This window comes from Cnephaeus nilssonii (assembly GCF_951640355.1).
Source record: "Cnephaeus nilssonii genome assembly, chromosome: 14".
Taxonomy (NCBI): Eukaryota; Metazoa; Chordata; class Mammalia; order Chiroptera; family Vespertilionidae; genus Cnephaeus; species Cnephaeus nilssonii.
Genome location: NC_137085.1, coordinates 11925061 through 11944806, shown reverse-complemented (window position 1 = coordinate 11944806; position 19746 = coordinate 11925061). Strand labels below are relative to the sequence as shown.

The 19746-nt window shown below is 49.3% G+C and overlaps 1 protein-coding gene across 4 annotated transcripts in view; it reads left to right on the top strand.

Moving 5' to 3' along the window:
• The window catches only part of ASTN2 (astrotactin 2), a 749503-nt gene that overhangs the window by 428234 nt on the left and 301523 nt on the right, over nt 1–19746 (top strand). For all 4 annotated transcript variants that reach the window (XM_079789927.1, XM_079789926.1, XM_079789925.1 and 1 more), the window contains one exon: nt 2555–2705. In XM_079789927.1, coding sequence (XP_079646053.1) covers nt 2555–2705 — 151 coding nt within the window. The remainder of the gene's footprint in view (nt 1–2554; nt 2706–19746) is intronic.

The window sequence follows — 19746 nt, the reverse complement described above, 5'->3', positions numbered from 1 at the left end:
TGGGGGCTAAGGAGAGATAAGTGAATCTTGAACTCTTCACTTCAAAAGCGTACAGTCTCTCTAGGAAACCATAGAGCTAATTGAGATCAATAAGATAAAAGGAAAAAACAGTGTTCTCAAAGGGAAAAGGAATTGATTCTGGTTGCGGGGGGGTGGGGTCACAAAGGCGGTCAGACATAGTAAGCTCTGGGGAGCTGAGCTTTGCCCAATGTCACTGCTGCATCCCCAGTACCTATAACAGTGCCTGGTACACAGCAAGCACTCAGAAAGCAGTGCGATATATGGATGAATGAACGAATGAATTTGAACACTTTTGAAGGATTTTTAGGGATGTGATGGAAAAAAAAGGCAAAGATGAGCACTCTAGACCAGTGGTTCCCATCGTGGGGCACACGCCCCACACGGGGGCAATTTGATTTTTAAGGGGGGCAATTTGAGAATGAGTTATTAATAGTGAATTTTTTGCATTTCTTATGGTTCTTGGGGCCTCATATACAGTATATAAATATGTATTGTGACATAGTTATGCATTTCAGTTCTCTATTATATGTTTTAAAACTTTATTTGCTATTTTTTCATATCACTTCATATTATTATTATTTTAACAATTTCTTAATGATTTCTTCCTCAGTACTTCAGCTGTCCTTTTGTTCTTTTATTTTTCTCTTTCATGGATGCCATGTTCTTTGGAAGCTTGTTTAGACCAAGTTAATGGCCTTTTAGGCTTCCTCCATGTGAATGCGAGTTCACTTTTTGAATAATAAGAATTATATGTCACAGGGGGGCATCAGAATTTGAGAGATACTTAGGTGGGGCGTGGCCAGCAAAAGGTTGGGAATCATACAGAACGGCATGATTAAGGATTCAGAGAGGTGAAGGCACATAGGGTACTCAGGTTCCCTCTTCAGGGCTGACCCTCCCATCTCGAGATCATGGCTGGTGGCCCACAGCTGTGCCCCTTACCGAGCATTTCCTTCAGCCACAGGGAACTGCCTCACCCAAGGGTACCCCTTCCAGGTGGCAGCGCTTGGCCATGACTGGCCGGATCCCTGCCTCCATCAGGGACATCTGTAAAGACCGTTGCAGCTGCTCCGAGCTCCCCTTAGGACCAGATGAGGCTGACGATCTACATAGCATCAACCATATTGCAGGCCAACCTCTCCTTTGCCCAATCCTGCCTTAGACTTCCTCCAACTGTATCCCACGTGGGCTCCTTGGTAACGCCCCATGTGCAATCGTCTGTTCAAGAGTCTGTTTTCAGGTAATCTGACCTGTTACTGTGTTTAGGGGATGGAAAGAGGCCCGTGGCTGGCAGATAGAGAATATGAGGAAGGTTAAATGTAGCTGGACAGGCGGGCAGGGACCAGATTATAAAGGACCTTGAAAGCCAAGGATGTGAATTTAGATTTTCTTCTATAAGTAATGGAGAGCTGTTGATCAGTGGGGTATCCAATTAGAGCTGGAATTTAACAGCTCACTCGCAGTCGGTGCAAAAGATCGGACAGAAGGCGGTAAGACTGGAGACAGGAAAGAAGCTAGGAGACCAAACCCTGGAGCTCCAGGCCTGAGAAGGGATGGAGGGTGGCCCAGGACATCACCAACAGTTCTCAGGACCTCTGCTTGCTACGTGCACATGCACAGACATCTCCCTCTCACAGTTCCGGGTTCTACGAGTCACATGTCATGGAACAGCACAGTGCCGCTCTCATGGCCCGTGGGCCCCTTTATTATCTCCTGCAATGGTGAGCATCTTAGATATTCCAGTGCTAGAATATTCCTTGCCTGGACCTTTCTCAGGAATACAGACTCCAGAAACTTCCATCTGTATCTCTCATCTAACAGAATTCCGGAAGAGCCATGAATGACGGTACCTCGTCCAGTTGTATCTCTTGGGAACCTCATTTGGGAGTAATCATGCTTTTGCCTAGAATCCCATGACCTTTCCCACATCCATTGTTACCAGTCTTGATGGTGTGACTTGTACACAATATTTGTGGCTTGGCTTTTACAGGCTGTGTAATTGGGGCTAAGTCCCACCCCTTACATAGTTTTGGTATATATCCACAAAGTCAGAATAGTAGGAGGGTGCCCATTTTGAAGAGTTACCCCGGGGATGTCAGGAATCTGTAGAAACATAAATGATGCACGTTAAAGAGTTGGGCAGTGGGAGGAGCTTGGCACAAACTCCCATTTTGCCCGATTGTGAGCTGGTGGTCATCAGTAAGACAAATATTTCTTCACCTTCCTCAGCCACCGTTCCCTATTGGTTGAGTGGAATTTGGATGCCTTCTTCCTAAAATTATGAGATTCATGACATGAAGGGTATAAAGTTCCAAGTACAGCCTTATTTTTCACAGGTAGACACACATCATGTCATATGATAATAAACCTATTCGATTATTTTGTTCTTCTTGTTTTCTTTTTAGAAAGGTTTTTGTGTCATTTTCTTGATTATATGTATAGTAAATGCTATTAAAGGTAATGAATGCACAGGTTTTTAAAAATCTATTGGCCCAGAGGTCTCTGGGGTTTAACCATCCCCTTTCTCTCCAAGGGAAGAAGCGATGCTGTCCACCTACTTTGAAACCATCAATGACCTGCTGTCCTCCTTTGGGCCAGTTCGCGACTGCTCCCGGAACAATGGGGGCTGCACTCGCAACTTCAAGTGCGTGTCTGACCGCCGGGTGGACTCCTCGGGCTGTGTGGTAAGTGCCCATCAGCTCATGAACATGGTGGTAGCCCACGGTGCCAAGGCTGCTTGCGGGAGGCCCCTCCCTGTGAGGGGAGACAGTCAAGGAGGATCACACTACTCACCACTCCTACCTCTGTGGCCTCAGCACACCAGCTGCCTCGGTTTCCTCGTCTGTAAAGTGGGACAATTAAACCTGCCTTGTAGAATTGTTGAAAGAATGAAGTAAGATATTAGAACTTGAGTCCCCAATATACAATAGGTCCTTGAAAGCTCCTGGCTTCGGGAAGCTTGCAGCTCATTTGGGAATGGGGTGGAGGGGTAGGGCATGGCAGTCTTATCTCTAATAGCACGATGAGGGGGCAAGTCAATGCAATGTCCAGAAGAGAAAGTTTTAGTTGAGTCTCAGGTTTGTAGAAGGCTTCCTGGGGAAGCTGGAGTTGAAACTGGTTTCAAAAGATGGGCCCCTGCCCTGGCCAGTGTGGCTCAGTTGGTTGGACATCATCCTGTGCACCAAAAGGTCGCTGGTTCGATTCCCGGCTAGGGCACATGCCCCTGTTAGGAGCTTGATCCCAGTAGGGAGTGTGCAGAAGGCAGTTGATCAATGTTATGCTCTCACATCGATGTTTCTCTCTTCTCCCTTCCTCCCTCTCTCTAAAAATCAATAAACTATTATTTAAAAAAAATACAGGGTTCATTTACATCAGTAAAAGAGCATTGCTGGCTAACGTATGACGAAAGGATGGTGAATGTGTAGTATGGAGCTTTGTTTAGTATCTAATGTGGGATTAGGGCACAGACAAAGACAGGTGTGGCCTATAGAAGAGGATGTCACTGGGTGATTTCCCCCATAGGAATGACCTAGGCCAGTGGTTGCAAACTCATTAGTCAACAGAGCCAAATATCAACAGTACAACGATTGAAATTTCTTTTGAGAGCCGAAAACCGACTTCTGCACATGGGCCACGAAGTTTCAATCGCACTGTATGTGAGCGCCCGCACGTGGTATTTTGTGGAAGAGTCACACTCAAGGGGCCAAAGAGCCGCATGTGGCTCGCGAGCCACAGTTTGCCGACCACTGACCTAGGCTGCTTATTTAAAACGCAGGCGTGAGAAATGTGGGTGCTACAGAGGGGCTTAGGTCCCAGGATTTGTAACAATTTAATGAGTGTGTGTGCATGTCGGGGAGGCAGGGGCTGCCTTGGAAGCATTGCTCTGCAGACTGAACTCCTACCCCGGCATTCAGGCCCTTTCTAGATTTGGTCCCCTTTCCGTCCTTTTACACTAGAGCCAAATGGAGCTAATCAGAGGTCATTCTCTGAACAGATACGTGCCTGTTTATTGCCTCAGAGCCTTTGCTCAGGCTGTTTTGTTTTTTTTTTTTGTTTTTTTTTTTTGCTGTTGTTCTTTTTTTTTCTTTTTGAGGGGGTTGTTACCTACAGTGAGTTGCTCCCCCAGCCCATTTTATTTAGCAAACAAGTAGACTTCTTTCTGGATTCATCTTGTAGCCTTTCCCATCCTGGCTTGCAGAAGGGGCCATGCTCTTCTAATGATCATCACTGTTCTCTGTGCCTACATCTGTTCTGTCACCTGTGGTGATTTATTGCACAGCCTGGCTCTTTGCAAGTTTATCTCGCCCAACAAATTGAGGGAAACCCATGGAATCTGTAGATTCAGCTCAGCGCCCCAGTAGTGGCCATCTCAGTAAGTGAGGAGGAAAGAAAGGAAGGAGGGCAGGAAGGAAGGCATGGGCCCAGGAATGGGAGTTCTGCTCTGGACTAGGCTCTTGGGAAGTGGGTTCCTAAGGTGCTGACACAGCTGGCAACTAGACTGGCCAGGAGACCAATACAGAGAAGCTTCTAGAGAATGAGATAATGCAGTGCAACTGTATTTGATACTCAAAGATTCAACGTGCCTTCAGAGGTGGATGGGCAATTGGGGAATTTATTGATTAGAATTCTTAGGATTGTAAAGGACAGAAACTCAATGCAAACTACTTTAGACAAAAAAGAGGAAATATATTGGCTCAAATGGAAGTCGAGGCACAATAGGCTTGAGAGGCTCAACCAGTGTCATTGGGATCCCTCTCGTTCTCTTAGCTCTGCTTTCCTCGGCACCCTGTCCTTCTCGGGCCACTCAGTGCGTTCTGCAGTACAAGAATATCTCCAAGTTCCTCCTAAAGTCACGGGATTCCTCGTAAGGTCATGGACCAACTTGGTTCTCAGCCCTTCCCTGTACCAATCACTGTGGTCGGGGGGAAGGATGGGGCTCAACCCAGAACCAGTCATTCCTGGGGCTTGGGCCAAGTGGCCACCGCACCTAAAATGTGTGGTAGTGAGTCGCGGGGAAGGCATAGACTCTCCAGGAAAAGCAGGGTGCAAGCGACAGAAAGAGGGGCTGTGGATGCATCCGCAGCTGTGTCTTGCAGACTATTGCAACCCATCCCTTCACTTTGCATGTTGGAAAAGTGAGGCCCAGTGAGAGAGAGGAGGGTTTGGCTGAGTCTTAGAGCTACTCAGTAGACAAATACAAGGTTGGTGTTGTCTCTAGAACTTAATCCTTTCTGAAAGGATTAAGTAGTCTGTCTCTTTTCCCTTTTTCCATTAGTTCTCTTTTCCTGAACTAATTATGCTCCTACTTGAGGTTAGATGTCCCAGAAGAATGAAGCCTCAGAATGCGGTGTGTGTGTGTGCGCGCGCGCGTGCGCGTGGGTCTGTCTAGGCAAGAATTGTCTTTTTTCCTCTCGTTAATGTAAACTGGAAAGATGAAGAGATAGAGAGGGGGAAAACCAAGAACATTCGGTCCCTGGAGGTGAAGAGAAAATTCCACAGTCTGATGAGGTTGTCAAAGACCTTCCTCACTAGATTAAGGATCTAATGTTGAAGCTGCAACTTCAGGGCTCGATGGCTGTAAGGCAGGCTTTCTCTCCACACCTTCAGAGGAGACAGATGAATACCAGCTTTCACACTGAAATGTAACATCTCTCTCATTTCTCTGCAGGCTCTTCCTCATGCCTGCAAAGAGAAACTTTTTTTGACAGCCCCTCTTTTAATAACATCCACATGGCAAAACAACGCTTTATATTTTTAGAGCACTTTTAGAGTTCTGAAGGCATGTCTACACCCAATACCTAACTCATCTTTAGGACAAACCTGGACAGTAGCTTCCCTCACCCATGTGGGAAGCAAACGAAGTTTTCAAGGTTTCACCACAAGGTGGTGGGATGGAGGCCCAATGACATGTCTTCAATATTATTCTTAGTGCCAGAAGAATGATAATTGGGTTGCTCTCCTGTGGAACTGAGAGGAGGTGGCAGCAAAGAACATTAGAAAGAAGGCTGGTCTGGGTGAATTGGGCTTAAGTGCTGACGTGGTCATTAGAGAGCTTTATAATCCATGTTGACCTCATTAACCTCTGTTTATTAATCTGTTAAAAAGGGAGCAATTGCTCTTGAACTCATAGGTTTTCTGAAAATTTAAAGAGTATAACTATAAATGATTTGGGATTTTCAAAGTGCCATTTATGTGTGAGATGATAGAACCTCAGATGCTGATGTTTCTATGTTCTATTTGGGATGTTGAAAATTCAGGAACACACCATATTTAATTTTTTTAATGTTTCTGTAACTGAATTTCATTTTTGTTTTGCTCCATTCATTAGTAGTGGAAACTTAATTCCAGTCAATTTAGGTTTCCTGCCTCCTCCTTCTTCCTAAACATCCAAGTTCAGGGGGCACCTGGTGTATGCCTAAGGCATGGAGGTCAAGGGGTGCTTTGTGCTGGACCATCACCTCTCAGTTATGTTACCTGCTGTCTCCTCTGGCCCTGGGCCACCACTCTTTACTCTCTGGCATATGTCAGGACCCCTCCTTTCCCAGGTAATGTATAGATATGTGTTCCATTCCAGCATCTGCTGCCGTGTTCTGTGCATCCCTGCCACAGGTCATTTGAGTCCAGCAGGCTGAACTCATCCGATGGCTTCTCCACCCTACGGGAGCCTGAGGCAAGGCCAGCAGCTCTCCCATACCACCCTGAGGCCAGGATCTGAGGAGAGCTGGCTGGAGCCCTTCTGACCTAGACAGACCATTTATAGGTGGCTGTTTTATGACAGGGATGGCACAGGACCATGCTTGCCATCCACCAAATACTACCCGGCAAGAGAGGCGCAGATCTCCTTTGCCTTCAGATCCCTTAAACCCACATGATTTTCTTCTTTAAGAATCCCCTTCTTTCCTCATCCTCTGTGTGTGGGGCAACCGGCGGGGCGGGGGCCTTGGCCTGGCACTGCTCACGTTCCCCGCCACCCACCCCTGGGTCCCCATTCGTCATCGGGTGATGGGAGCCTGCCAGCCAGGGGAAAGGACCGAGAGGTGGTCAGTGCACCTCATAGTGGCTGGTCGCGTGGTCATTCTGGTCGTTCCACCTTTAGGGTCAATTTGCATATTACCCTTATATTATATAGGATTATTTTACCTTGTAATTAGACCTTAACTTCTGAAACCCAATTTTTTTAAAATGACTTCTTTGCCTGGTTTCCTGGTTCGGCTGTGGTCCTCTTCCCCCTGGGATAACGTGGTCCTCTTGTATGCAGTTGCCCAAATTGGAGAGGGTCATAGGGTGTGTGGTAGGCAGGATAATGGCTCCCCCAAGCGTGTCCACATCCTAATGCCTGGAAACTATGAATACATCAAAGGGGGGAATTAAATTCACATGTGGAATTAAAGTTGCTGATAAACTGATTTTAAAGAGAGAGATTGTCCTGAATTATGAGGTGGGCCCAGTGGAATCCCAGGGTCCTGAAAGGTGGAGGAGGGAGGCGGCAGGAGTTCAGAGCGGTGCCCCGTTGCTGGCTTTGAAGGTGGAGGAAGTGGGTACACGCTAAGGAAAGGCTCTAGACGCTGGAAAAGGCAAGAATGGAACCCCCACAAAATCTCCAGGAAAGGAATGCAGCCCTGCGGACACCTTGCTTTTAGCCCAGGGAGGCTTTTAAGCTATGAAACTGTAGGAGAATGAATTTGTGTTGTTTTAAACTGCAAGTTCATGGTAATTTGTTACAACAGCAAAAGAAAATCAATGCAGGGCGCATGAGACGATGGAAAGGGAGGGTGATGCAGGAGACACTACATAAGGAATTATCCTGTTGTTTCAGTTTTCACTTGTTTCCAGGGAGACACTTGCCTCCTGACCAGGGTGGAGGAAGTGACAATGAGCAAAGCGTCAGAAGAGGGAGGGAGACTTGCGTTCCCCTACAAGGTGCTGAGGAGTAGAAAATTGTTATCTATTAGAAATGGTATCAACCTGACAAACGTAATTACATCAGCGAGGCGGTTTGAAAAGCCAGCTATGCTTCCACTTATTGTGTGTGGCAGAATAAACATTGCAAAACTTTAATCAAGATAGAGGACGAAACCAAAGAAAACTGTAAGCACTTAATCATGGCATGATGTTGAGGACAGTTCCGCCTTCTGAGTCGCTGATCCCCCGGAAGCATGTCACTCAAGCTGTTCCTCTGAGTTATCCTGGTTTCCCCGCTCAGGAAGGGGCCCTTTGATGGACTCAACCCCAGGCAATCAAGTGAAATAAATGCCAATTCACAGACCCACCCCCCGCTCCTTCCAATGATCTGTGGTTGCATAGCAAACTGCCCCCAAATTCAGTGGCTTAAAACAACTAGTTTTTTTTGCTCACAGTTGTGTGGGTCAGGAATATGGGAAGGGCTTAGCTGGGTGATTGGCCTCTGGTCCAGGACATGTGGGGTACCTGAGGCTGGGGGGCTCGAGTCCACAAGAGCCCCTTCACCTATCTGTCTGGGGCTGGGGCTGGCAGCCAGCGGTGGATTCAGGCTGTGTTGGACCTCAGCTGGGGCTGTCGACTCCAGTGCCTGCCCATGGCCTCTGCATTTGGCTTGGGCATCTCACACCAGGGAGGCTGGGTGTGCAAAGGAAGCATCAAGTGTTCCAAGAGCCTAGGCAGGGGCTTCGGGGCTTCTTAGCACGGATTTCAGATATCCCAGAACATCATTCCTACCACGTGCCATCAGTCAAACGCCATTAGGTCAGCTCAGATCCAAGGGCGGGAACAGCACTTGGCCTGTCCATAGGAATTGTGTGGCCGTCTTTCATCTACCCACTTACCTACAGCGTGAACTCTCAGACCAAAGCTGCCACCGCAGGAAGGGACCCTAGAGAACCTAACCAGGCCAGCGCCTCTACCCTATACAGACAGGGAGACAAAGGCCTGGGAAGATGCAGGAATCACTCAAGCTCTTGTAGGAAGCAGTGATCCAGTCAAGACTTGATCCCAAGGTCCTTTCCTCCTCCCGGTTGCACCTTCCTACCGTTTTAGCCGCAGAGCATCAGCCACTGCAGCGTCCCAAAGATTTATTTAGTGTGCAGGACCGTGAATCGATCAAAAGAGACAAAACCCAGAGCCCCGCCTTGTTTTATAGGCTAGTTCACAAGACGAGATGCACTTCAGCGGGGCTGTGCCAGGTTGTAACCTGGCACAAATCACTTTGTATTTGCACAAGAGCATCAAATAGGACTGGCAGGTGTGGTGTGGAGAGGGAGGTGGTGGTAGAAAAGACCAGGCACTCACTAAGCACCGACTGTATGCCCGTTCCCTTATGTTCACGGCAGCAAATGCTTGTAACTAGACTCCTAGATGGGTATCATTATATCCCTTTCACAAGAGAGAAGAGCTAGTCATAGAAGAGCAATCATCCACACAGTGCCGGTGCCAGGCATGATTCTGAGTGCATTGCTCATTTCAGCCAATTTAATTCTCACAGTCGTCCTCGGAGCTAGGTTTTATGACTGTCTCCACTTTGTACAAGAGAAAAAACGAAACTGTCTGTCGGAAAAAGAGGGACTGGGAAGATGCAGAGAGGAAGGAGGGGCCCGGTGAGCCAGTCCAGGTCTTCATAGAAAGTTAGGACAGCGGGAGGTGCGGGGGTTGGCACCCTGGCCGGGTCCTAGGGAGTGATGGTGCCGTTGGGGGCAGAGGTGTGTCTAGTGGCAGTTGTAGTCCTACCTCTGGGTTCCAGACCAATCCCACTCCGATCCACCCCCTCGTCACCCAGCCGCATTCTCACCTGCTCTTCCTCTTTTTCTCTTTCCATTTGACCTAAAATGCTACCTGGCCTCCCTATGGAAAAACCTGAGGACCCCTGATTGCCCAGAGATGCTGAGAGGCAACAACAACAACAAAAAAAATGCTGCCTTTTAAAAAGTCAAGATGCCTAAAGATATGAATTTCCATTTGTTATAGGTCAGGCGCCTCTTGGCACTGCTCAGCAAAAGGCAAAACCTGGAATCTGGCTCATTTTAGGAGAGAGGTGGCTTCTCTCCACCCCTCCTTCTCCCCCCTTTAATGACTCAATTGGAGTATAATTAAAGGAAACAGAACTCAAGAGGGACAGGGAAGGCGGGCGAGGAAGGGCCGCAGCTTGAGGAGTCACTTTGAAGCACAGCCCAGGCGCTGCTGACCGGGGAAACCCAACCCCATCCGCCCGGTGTCCGGCCCTCCGGGGTGGGTGGAGCAGGGCTGAGCCTCAGGGGCCTGGCCTCTGGGAACTGGTTCTTCCTCCCCAGAAACAGACTCAGAGCTCAGCCCATCCCTGCCGATCAGCGACAGGGGTGTGATGGATTCACAGCACAACCAGGACAGGCTGTGCCAGAGTCCAAAACAGGAGGAATGGTGCTGGCCACATTTTTCTCCCCTCCAGAAAACAAACAAACAAAAAAAACCCTTTAGAAATACGCAAAGTCAGGAGGCAAAAGCATCTTTAGGGAAACTCAGAGACGCCTGGATTGGGAATGAGTATTTAAAGGGTGGACCATCTCCCATATGGTATCTTCATCCCGAGTGCCCTCAAGTCCTGAGACAGAGAATTCTCCATATACACCTTCATCAGCAACACCAGTGCTGATGTTAGTATTGATAGCATTAGGGACCTGATGCCATTGATGAACAAATCAATGCTCCACCAATATCAGCACTAGTAGTACAGATGGAGATAGATAATAGAGCTTCCGAAGGCCTGTGTTGTGCCCGACCCTGGGATAAATGCTGTAAACAGCATCACCTTGAACGCTCACAGCTACCTTATGAGACAGGCACTGTTATCACTCCCCTGTTGTCCACGGGGAAACGGATTCAGAAAGCGCGAAAAACTTGCCCACGTCCAACCAGCCAGGTAAAAGCAGAGCAGGTATTCAAACTGTGTAATCCCAAAGCCCGTTCTCCTAACTCCATGGTCGGCAAACTGCGGCTCTCGAGCCATATGCGGCTTTTTGGCCCCTTGAGTGTGGCTCTTCCACAAAATACCACGGCCTGGGCGAGTCTATTTTGAAGAAATGGTGTTAGAAGAAGTTTAAGTTTAAAAAATTTGGCTCTCAAAAGAAATTTCAATCGTTGTACCGTTGATATTTGGCTCTGTTGACTAATGAGTTTGCCGACCACTGTCTTAACTCATCAGATGTCAGCTTCCACCGGCTGAGGGTGGTTCGCCAGGATAAAGTGAACGTCCTCAGTGCCAGGGACATCAAGGGAGGGGGCACTTCTCTCTCTCCACTCTCCTTCAGTGTCCACGATTCCTTCTCCCTCCTCTGCATCCACGAACCTGGAGGAAGATAAAAAAAAAAAAAAAGGGGGATGCGTGTGAGCCCTAGGCAGTTTGGCTCAGTGAATAGAGTGTCAGCCCCAAGACTGAAGGGTCCTGGGTTTGATTCCTGGCAAGGGCGCTTACTTTGGTTGCAGGCTCGATTCCCCGGCATGTCGATTTTGATGTTTCTCTCTGTGTGTCTCTCCTCCTCCCTTCTACTCTCTGGAAACCAGTGGGAAAATATCCTCAGGTGAGGATTAATAAAAAATAAATAAATAAAAGAGGATGAGTATGGGAAAGGGGGGTGGGGATGGTCAGAAAAGAAGGAAATTGGAACTGTGCCCATTGACTCGGTGCTTGCACACAAGGCTCTGGGGGTGAGAAGGAAGGCGTTGTCCCTCCACGGGGAGCTCTGTGCTTGCATCTTTCCTTTGTAAACTTCCGGGTGCGCGGTGGCCGGGGAGGATAGGTTTCTAAGATGATGTGTGGCATTCTCATCAAGCCTGTGCACCCTTTTGTGATGTGACGTGTGTTTTTTTATTCTTTGCGTGACATTTGAAGCCTTCTTTATTACAACGCCCCCCCCCCCCCCCCCCCGGTTTATTTCTTTGGGACCTGGATTTGCTGGGTCTGATGGCATTTCTGGTCAGCTGGTCTCATTGTGTGGAAGTCATTCTCTGTTACAGTCAGGGAACAGCCCCCCACCCCTCCAAAGCGATAGGTTTCACCCATTGATTCCTGGAAGAAGGACAGGGGAAGGAAAGGAACGCCCGGAGGCAGGGATGGGAGCTGAGGCCGGGTCCTGCGGCCTGTGGGCTTCAAGTGTGGGATGAAGGACTTCAGGGCAGGCGCCAGCCATTCCGGTAGACAGTACCCTAGTACCAGAGAAGCAGTTTGGGACCAGCCTTGGGAGGGGCCAAAATCCCTTTCGATTCCTGAAATCTATGACCTTGTCAATATATATTCTCAAAGGGCAGCGGTTCTAATGTTGGAAGGGCCTGAGGGCAGAAAACACACCCTGGGGCTTAACTTGTGATTGGTGGGAAAGTGACTATCCAGGGGAAATCTCTATGGCCTTCGCCTCCAGGAGGTCAGTATTGTGTTTAAGAGCTCAGTTCTTGGCATTAGAGAAACCTGGGCCCAGAACTCTCTGTCATTCACTAGCCGTGTGGCTTTGGGACAAATCACTCAAGGCCTCTGGTCTCAGGTTCCTGTTGAGTGACATGGGATAATAAAACCTGACAAACTGCTATTCGGACTCACTGAGATGATGCAGACAGAAGGGGCCAGCACCTGGCCCGAAGCAGGCAGGGAACCGGGGAGCTGTTAGTACCCTTATCTGATGTTTCATGCTGGGATCTTGATGGTGATGGTGATGGTGGTGGAGGTGGCGATGAGAGCTGAAATGATCTGAGTGCTCGTTAGGGTCCAGCACCTCTGAGATGGGTCTCACTGTTATATCCCTGTTCTTCCAGATGGGGAAACAGAGGCAGAGAGAACTTAAGTAGCTCACTGAGGCCCACATAGCTCCTACGTTCTAGAGTGGGACTGAAAGCCAAGCAGCCAGAGACCAGAACCCTCATCCAGGGCACATTCTTCATAATGTCGTTTGCAGTGGTTGCCTATATTCCATGGATGGGAATATACCATTATTTACTTTGTCTCAGTGATGGACGTGTTGAGTGTTTCTAACTTTATCCATTATAAACAAGGTGGCTCTGAGCAGAAGGCTTTGAGTTATTTGTATATTTAGAGTAGACGTCTATAAGGACAGTTTTCCCATTGTGTTGTGTTCCACAATGTGGGATAGAATTTTTATAAGTATATATTTTTTTAAATTTATTTCAGAGAGGAAGGAGAGAGAGAGGAACATCAATGATGAGAGAGAATCGTTGATTGTCTGCCTCCTCCTGCCTGTCCCCAACTGTGGACCGAGCCTAGAACCAGGGCATATGCCCTGACCCGGAATCCAATCGTGACCTCTGGGTTCATAGGGTGACACTCAACCGCTGAGCCACACCAGCTGGGCTTTTTTTTTTTTTTTTTTTTAAACAGGCTACGGGGTTTGGCCAAACAAGTCCTTGGAAAGAGGAATGATAAAATAAAAGTGGTACTTTAGGGGGTAGAGACTGATGAAATGTGCACGATGCGATGCGAGTGGGAGAGAGTCCAAACGCAGAGGGTCAGCACAGAGAAGGGCAAACGAGGAGGCAGGCGATGGGTGGGGTCAGACCCAGCACCTGCAAGGTTCTCGGGGAATGTGCCGAGTGCTGTGAGCACAGAGCCCATAGCCGCTGGAATGCCGATAATTAGACACTTTTCTTCTTCGTTTTCTTTTGTTGTTCAGTAACCCGTGCTCATTGTAAAATAAAATAAAACAAATCCAAACACTGCTAAAATGTATAAACCAAGGTCCTCTTTCTCTACTACTCACTCACGTTAGAAATAACTTCGTCACACTTTGGTTTATATATTTCTTGCTGTACATTTTACCCCTCTGCATTTGCAAATATAAATGAGGATTTGTACATGTAAGTTTAGAAATGGAAGCATAAAGTTGTGTTTTTTGCGGGCACCTTTCTATATCAGAGCTGCATGTCTTTGTACATGCTTTTAAAGAGCATTTCCTTTTTCTTATTCTTTTTTTTTTTTTTAAAGAGAACTAGCTCCCTATCTTGATCTTAACAATATGTAAACCTCTTTCCTTATGTAAAAAATAAAGATGAGCAGATGGAGCCCAAAAGCACAAGTGCTAAGTTTGGCTTGAGCCCTGGTATCCCAAATTATAGTCTCAGATTTACTTTTTTATACAGTGTAGCTTCCTTTTATCTTTCATCATCATTCTTTGATCTGTTATCATGGGTCTTGGAATACATGGGTGAGAAATAATCATCATTATTATTAATTGAAAATATATCCTCTCCCTTATATTCCCCAACTTCTCATGGACTGGGCCTTAGTAGCCACAGCCCAGACTTTTATACTAATCATGTCCCTAATCTTTTCTTTATAGTTTCCCCACCTATGTAAACACAGAACACACTTTTTTTTTTTATTGCTGTTGGTGGGAGTTCCAGCCTTTGGCACATCTCGCTGAGCTAGGGAAACTGATCTCTGCTGGTTGAAGCAAAAATTGGTGATCCACAGTTTTATTTAAATTGTAGCTGCATTCACAATGCAACCCTAAGTACCTACTATGTGTGGGACACTCTGCCGGGCCCCAAAGTTACAGCCCTGGGCCCTGGTCCTGGCTGGCAGGAAGCTCCCAGTCCATTTACCTAGCCAAACACTGCCGCTTCGGATCCTGCCCCCGGGAACCACACATAGATACCCCCTTTGGGCACACACACAGGACAGACTCGCTCCTGCCCTGCTGCCTCCCTCTGGTGTAGATTCCGGTCCTCTGAAGCACCAGCACCCACACACGCACATTATTTATTTATTTTTCCAGCTGGTCCCAAACCTTGCAGGCTTTTTCGAAGACATATTTTAAAATGTTACAGCTCGAGTTCATGCTGGGGGAGAAGAAAGCCTGAGACAAGAGGTGGGGGTAGAGAGAGAAAGAGAACGAATGTCTCTTGAGTGACTGCTCAGTGTCACTTTGGACCTTGGATCCACCCCAGCCCAATGGCACTGCCGCCCCCATTCTGCATCTGTGATGGGCAGCACAGGATCAGAACCCAGAGCTGGCGGCCGCGGGTAACCTTGGTGGGAGCGTTGCAAGTGCTGGTCTGGGGGCGGGCTTCCCGGAGCACAGGGCCCTGTTGCAATCATGAGGACATTGATGTGTCAGTGATGTGTCAATGTTCCAACCTGTACGGCGGCACCTGCACATGGGTGGCCGGGGAGTTCAGAGGGATGGTGTCCCAGAGTCTGGCCGCTCTGTAGTACTCAGTAAATAGCAGCTAGGGGACAGTGTCAGACAGGCTATTAAAATAGCCTTGCAGCCAGCCGGCGTGGCTCAGTGGTTGAGCATTGCCTAAGAACCAGGAGGTCATGGTTCCATTCCAGGTCAGGGCATATGCCAGGTTGCAGGCTCCGTACCCAGTGGGGGGGGGGGGGTCATGTAGGAGGCAGCCGATCAATGATTCTCTCTCATCACTGATGTTTCTAACTCTCTCTCTCCCTCTCCCGTCCTCTCTGAAGTCAATAACAAGAAGGTATATGGAAAAAAGAAAAGGAAAGGAAGACTTGCAGCACCCGCCCTGGGGCTGGATGGTGGGTGCTTTGCTGTGGGTGGCAGGGAGGTGAGTGTCAGAGCTGCTGCTTAATGTCCCGCCCACTTCTATTCACATTGGACTTGGGGAACCTCAGCATCCAACCTATATGGTGTCTGTCTCCATTCAGGGGTAGGCCTTTTTCCTTCTTGTTCTTTCTCTTACCTTGCTGTCTGCGACAAAAAAGAATAAAATATGCGAAACGCCCAACATTCCACTCAGCACACGCGGGCTAACTATATTCCCGCAGGAGCATTAATTTAAAAATTCCATCCCACATTGTGGAACACAACACAATGGAAAAACTGTCCTTATAGATGTCTACTCTAAATATACAAATAACTCAAAGCCTTCTGCTCAGAGTCACCTTGTTTATAATGGATAAAGTTAGAAACACTAACACGTCTATCACTGAGACAAAGTAAATAATGGTATATTCCCATCCATGGAATATAGGCAACCATTGCAAACGACATTATGAAGAATGTGCCCTGGATGAGGGTTCTGGTCTCCGGCTGCTTGGTTTTCAGTCCCGCTCTAGAATGTAGGAGCTATGCGGGCCTCAGTGAGCTACTTAAGTTCTCTCTGCCTCAGTTTCCCCATCTGGAAGAACAGGGATATAACAGTGAGACCCATCTCAGAGGTGCTGGACCCTAACGAGCACTCAGATCATTTCAGCTCTCATCGCCATGGGGAAGAGGAACCAGCCAGTGCGAGCCAGGCGGTAATGGAAGGTCCCCACCGGAGGAGCGTAGTGGTACCTACGCCATCGGGTCGCGGTTGATATTCCGAGTGGATATTCACAACACATTTAGAACAGCGCCTGGCACACGCTCAGCACTGTTGAGTGCGATCTATTATTGTTATTAATGAGCTATACAAAGGCTAGTCATTATCATCCCCAGACAGTTATTGAATAGCCATTCTTCAGGTCTCCTGGCAGATGTGCTTGGGAAAGTGTTCCCTGGCCTCCCTTCTCTCAGCCCTCCGTGCTCACCTGTGCCACACAAACAGCCTCAAGGACTGTAAGAATGGGCGCACGCATGTTCCTCCCCAGGCCTACCCCCCTTTGGAACCTAGGCCCCCGGAGGGCTGGGCCCAAGGCTTCCTCACCTCGGTGACCTGGAGGACAGGAGGCTTTGATGAGGCAGTTGTTGAACCGAATGCCCTCTCCATGCAGTTCCTGGGGAGCTCCAGAGAGAGCTGCAAAGGCCTGGTGCCTCCCACCACCAGCTCCAGAGAGAGCTGCGAAGGCCTGGTGCCTCCCACCACCAGCTCCAGAGAGAGCTGCAGAGGGTCGGTGCCTCCCACCAGGAGAGTAGCCAGTGGTCTGAAGAGGCTGAGGGGATGACCAGCAAGCAGTGCCCTAAGGTCCCTCCCCCTAGAGTAGCCCTTCTGCAGGGCTCCCCAGCTCGGGGTCCACCTATGACCTGAACCTCCCACCTAACCTCCCTTGGGATGCCTGCCAGCCTCTTGCAGAGAACCAAGGGACGTACAGGCACCTTTCTTGTTGAACAGATGAGAAGATGGAGGCCAGAGATGGGAAGGGAAGCGCCCGAAGCAGGGATTGCAGCCGGTGTCTCCTAATGCCCTGGGTCCTCTAGTGGGAAAGACAGGTGATCATATTCCTGCTAGCCAGCTGTGATCATGCGTAAGGCAAATCCAGCCCTGGGTTTCAGCACTGTGGCCATTTCAGCACTATTCGTAAGCATAAGCCATCTTGAACCTTGAGCCAAACCGCTCAGGGTTGCCCTCCTGATTTTTTTAGTTGGTCTAGATTTTCCTGGAGGTCAGGGACCAGCACACCCCTTCTCCTCTACATCTCCAGAGGATGGGCCCTGCGGTGCGGCGGGGAGAGCATGGGTTGGGAGTCAGACACGCCATGCTTGCACCCGGCTCTAGTCCTGGGAAGCTGAGCAACACAGGAAAGGCACTTCCGGCCTCGAAGCTGCTCCCTTTTCTGAAACATTGGGGTACCAAGAGCAAGCTCACAGAATGGCGGGCCTTCCGCAGTAGAAAGAGGAAGACACCTAGTGTGGCAACCGGGCCACAGTAGGTGCTCAGAGCCTTTGAGTTTCCCTTTCTCGTGGCTTCAGTGTGTGATGCAGCCCAGACGGCTGGCAGGAGGGGAGAAGAGCTTGTTGGTATTTCACTGGAGCTCAGGCCAGAGCTAAGCCATGCAACCAGACATCTTATTACATTCCAAAAATACTGACTGTGCAGCCAATACTGAGTGATAGTAATCACAAGAGCTAAATTTTTATAACAGTGGACAGCTTCCCATGCACCAGGCGCTATGCCAGGGACATCATCAGATGTCTGATTCTTTCCCCCATAGCAAGTCTGAGTAGGTATAATTAGGCTCATTTTGTATTGAGAGAATTGAGGCTCTGAGGTTAATGAAGTGACTGGCTAACATTGCACAGCTAGTAAGGGGCAAAGCCAGGTCAGACTCTAGCCGGGCCCGCCTGACCCCAAGGGCCACCCCAGGTGACTCCCTGCCCTGTGCTGGGCACTGGGTGGTGCTGAGGGGAGGACACTGTGTGTGTGACACTCCCCTCAAATGGCCCAGAGACTCACGGGAAGACGCACTGTGAACCAGAACCCGGGCCGCCCACTGGAAGAGTCATTAACAAGGGAGAGAAGGGAAAAGGATGCCTGCCGACTCTGGGCATCGAAAGGAAGTAGGGGCTTCCACACGACCCCTGCAGCACTGTGCTCCCAGCCGCCCCAGCAGGCAGCTCTTCATTATCAAGGCCGTTTCTAAATGGGGAAACCAAGGTCAGAAAGGTGTGGTGACCTGCCCAGAGTCATACAGCGAGGCAGTAGCAGTGTCTGGTTTCAACATCGTTTCTTTCTGTCTCCTCAGCATCCCTCTGCTTCTGGGGGTCAGGAAGGACCTGCATAGGGGGCTCTCTGAGCTGTAAATGATAGATAAATAGGAATCTCCCAGAAGAGCAGGGACCAAGGACCTTGCATGCAGCACGCACTGCTGGGTGTGCACGGGGCGTTTTCCAGAGCCAGGTGGAGGACCAGGTGAGGCAGGGAGGCTTGGGCTGTGTGTCTGGAAGCTCCCCTTGGGGCTGGGGACAGGCTCTGCCTTCTCCAGGAGGCCCCAGACCCCCTGGCGGTGCCCAGGGCTTCAGCCCTCCATTACCAGGGCTATTGATCCCTTAATCCTTTCTTGCATGCCCACCCCTTCCTCCCTGTCAGCATCCCAGCCCAGCACACATTGAGTGGATTGAGTGGCAGCTGAATTGGCATGAGTTGATTAAAACTCCTAGTAATAAGGGGCTCTCGATGCTCCAGCCGTCCAAATCAATGTCGGCTGCGACAGCCCGGTGATGGTGGCCTTGGTGACAGATTGAGGCTGAGGAGTGAGAGGGCGGGGGCCTGGGCCTGGCGGGGCCTCCTCCACTCACCTCCACTCCAGCAAGTACACCCGACATCTCCTGGGACAAGGAGAGCCAGGCCATCCCAGCCTCCAGTCCAAGGGATGGTGCGTGCCGAAGGGCTCAGCAGCCCTTACTTAGCTTGTGTGCTCCTCAGTAAATTTGCTTGTGAAATGGGTATAGCTTAGAGGTGCCCCTGAGTTTTGTTGTAGAGATTGAAGAAACAGCACGTGGAAAAATGTTCAGCACATAGTAGGTGCTCAAGAAATATCCATTGCACTTCCTCCTCTTCCTTTTCTTCCCAGGCTGCTGTCTCGGATCTGTGTATGCGAGATCACTGCCAGCAACCTTTCTAAATCCCCTCTTACCCACCAGTGACCTTCCCGGAAGTTTGTAGAGTCCTTGAACCAGTCTGAACCACCGTGACATCCCAGCCGGCTACCTCCCTGTGCATCAAAGGAGAGAGCACCTGGTGGCAGTCGGGGAACCTTTAAGGTGGACACAGGAGACTCCCCTTTCCTGTGTGGCCTCGGGCAATTCACTTGGCCTCTTTGGGCTTTAGTTTCCTCATCTGCAGAGCGAACAGGATGGTGCTGGTCCCACCTGAACATTGCTGGGAAGAGCAAAAGCTGCCTGTGGCAGTCTTCCTCCCCGTCTGCAGGTGTGGGGCCCCCCTCCCCCCACCCCCACTCCCATGGCTCCTGGATGCATTTCCCACTTGGGGGCAGGTAACAAGGCATCCACCACAGCGTCATCATGTTTTGAGGCCCTGCCATTGTGGGCAGGGCTTGGATCTGGTTTGGTTCTCTCACAAGCCCAGGGAGGCCAGACTTCTTTGCTCCAG